Source organism: Monosiga brevicollis, genomic scaffold, assembly GCF_000002865.3.
Source record: "Monosiga brevicollis MX1 MONBRscaffold_31 genomic scaffold, whole genome shotgun sequence".
In the NCBI taxonomy this organism is placed as follows: Eukaryota; class Choanoflagellata; order Craspedida; family Salpingoecidae; genus Monosiga; species Monosiga brevicollis.
In genome coordinates this window covers 558423-560603 of record NW_001865068.1, presented here as the reverse complement: position 1 = coordinate 560603, position 2181 = coordinate 558423, and the positions used below count along the sequence as shown (strand labels likewise).

Genomic DNA, 2181 nt, shown 5'->3' with positions numbered 1-2181 from the left:
CCTCGGCCACGCTCGCTGTTCGTGCCATGCTCATGCGCTGGCTCAAGAAATGCACCAATCGCCCGGGCTGCATATACGGCCTTAACTCGTTGGCCACTGACCACGACTCATTCTTGCCACGGCGAAGCAGGAACAATTTGAAAACGTACAGCAGTCCAGCGGGCGTCGTGGTCCACTGCCTGATGTCTTGCAGGATGCCGCTTCCTTTGGACACGGCCGTGCACAATAGGAAGACGTTGACAAAGTGCACCTTGTCGTTGTCAAAGAGGCTCAGCTCCACCTCCACCAGGGCCAGCCACAGGGACGTGAGGGGCTCAACCAGCTCTTTCTTGGTCATTTCAGCGTCCAGGCCCGCACTCAGAGCCACGGTGGCATCAATTACCGCAGGGCCACGGCTGGCAAGCACCTGGCCCAGAAAGCTCAACGGATCGGGGGCTGGTATTGGAGTGCAAGCATCGACCACCTGCCAGATCCCTCTGGAAGGATTGCATAAGTGTACTCGACGATGTGCAGCTGCCGCCGCCCGTCGAGGAACCCTCTCGTACACTCTGGGTGTGTTTAGCCACCGGATTATAAGTACGGTCCCGCTGACCGTGAGTGGCATTTTCTTTTGGATATTTCCCTTCCTGTTTTCTATCGTTCTCTCCTGTGAGAGAAGTGCAATTGAACCGCTTTACTGTCTCAGCTCAAATCGTCTTTCAATAGGTTATGGGCCTCGACTGCGTGGACACTGCGTCAAGGAGCTGAAGACTTGGGTGCTTCCCATTTGAGTGCGAGTTCCCCAAAGGAAAAACCGGTGTCGAGGAGTACATCGAGAACATGGCGCTCGAGGAGTTGCCGGAGATCGTGAAGAGCATCCGCCGACAGTCGGAGCGCTGGCCTCAGTATGATGGCCATGACACGATGAAGTTGATCGAGCTGCGCGAGGTCATCAACGCCGTTTGCGACAGCTACGAAGTCCCGTACCTGCCAGAGCTCAAGAGCTTGGAGGAGGAGGATTTGCAAGCCGCTGCCATTGAGGAGAAGCACGGGCCAGGCCCGAAGGACAACGTCAAGAAGCTCAAGGAAATCAATAATGTGATTATTGTCGCACTTTCGACGTGTCTCACCGGAACAGCTCGCTTAGTCTTGAGTGGCCTTAGGAAGGAAATCAAGAGCGGCCATGGTCGTGGAATGATACTACACGACTGGATTGATCGAACCGACATCGATCTGGAGGCGCTGGAGAGCGTGTTTGCGCAAGCTGAAGCTGATTTGATCACCACGAAGCTGCAGAGTCAAAATGATCTGAGCAACTACCGGCGCAAGATTGACCTGACAGTGTCGACGCTGCGGATGAGCAGCAGGTTTGTCGAGGAGGACACGGTCAAGAAGTTGGTGAGCAACCTGCCCACACAAGCGCGTGTCTACGTGGAGGACAAGATGGAAACCATGGGTGACAGCAAGAAGAAGATGGTGACTTTTTGGACCATCCTCAAGAGGGCAGTGATGTGCATGCCAGATGTGCCCATGGAGCGCGAGGAAGCCTACTACGCCCAAGGAGGGCGCGGCCGCGGTGGTCGACAGAGGTACGCTGGGCAAGGCAATTATGGCCGTGGTCGTGGAAAACACGGTGTACGTCGTGGTGGATCCAATAGGAAGCATGAGCCGGAGGGCAAGGACTTGCACCGGTTCAACGGCAATTGTCACTACTGCAAGGGCTATGGCCACAAGAAAGCAGACTGTGAGGCTTGGCGGTCGGCCAAGCACAAGGAGCATGGATCCAAGGGCGGCAACAGCAGCAAGAACAGCCATGATCAGGCACATGCCTATACATCTGTTTTGCAGGGGCCTGAGGAGGCAAATTTTCATCTGCGTGCGGACCAAGGCATGGCTATCGTGGACTCGGGTGCCAGCAGCCACTTCCTCAACGATGAACGTTTGTTTGAGACCATGATGATCCACAAGGTGCCCATTGAATCGGGCGGGACCACGGTATTGTCCCAAGGTGTGGGCACTGCGCGCATGTTTGTTGATGGCGTGGATGGTTCGCGTGTGCAAGTGGTGCTGCGCGATGCCCTGTATGTGCCTAGTTTTAAGCGCAACTTGGTTTCTACCCGTCAGCTGGGTGAAGCCGGAACGGACGTCAAGATGCCGGATTACAAGACCATCGTCATGAAGCAGGGCGATGCCGTCGGAAGG

At 55.7% G+C, this 2181-nt stretch overlaps 2 protein-coding genes across 2 annotated transcripts in view; one reads left to right on the top strand and one right to left on the bottom strand.

Moving 5' to 3' along the window:
* MONBRDRAFT_29138 (uncharacterized protein) overlaps nucleotides 1–337 on the bottom strand; it is a gene marked incomplete at both ends in the record, with an annotated part of 1604 nt that extends 1267 nt beyond the window's left edge. The window contains one exon of the mRNA XM_001749518.1: nucleotides 102–337. Within this exon, the coding sequence (XP_001749570.1) occupies nucleotides 102–337 (236 nt within the window). The remainder of the gene's footprint in view (nucleotides 1–101) is intronic.
* Nucleotides 338–624: 287 nt separating this feature from the next.
* On the top strand, nucleotides 625–1936 carry MONBRDRAFT_34209 (uncharacterized protein; the record flags this gene model as incomplete). The annotated part of the gene is made up of 3 exons (XM_001749581.1): nucleotides 625–1568; nucleotides 1638–1736; nucleotides 1828–1936. The coding sequence occupies exons 1-3, from the start codon at nucleotides 820–822 to the stop codon at nucleotides 1934–1936; spliced, it is 957 nt and encodes a 318-aa protein (XP_001749633.1). The 5' UTR covers nucleotides 625–819.
* Nucleotides 1937–2181: the final 245 nt, after the last annotated feature.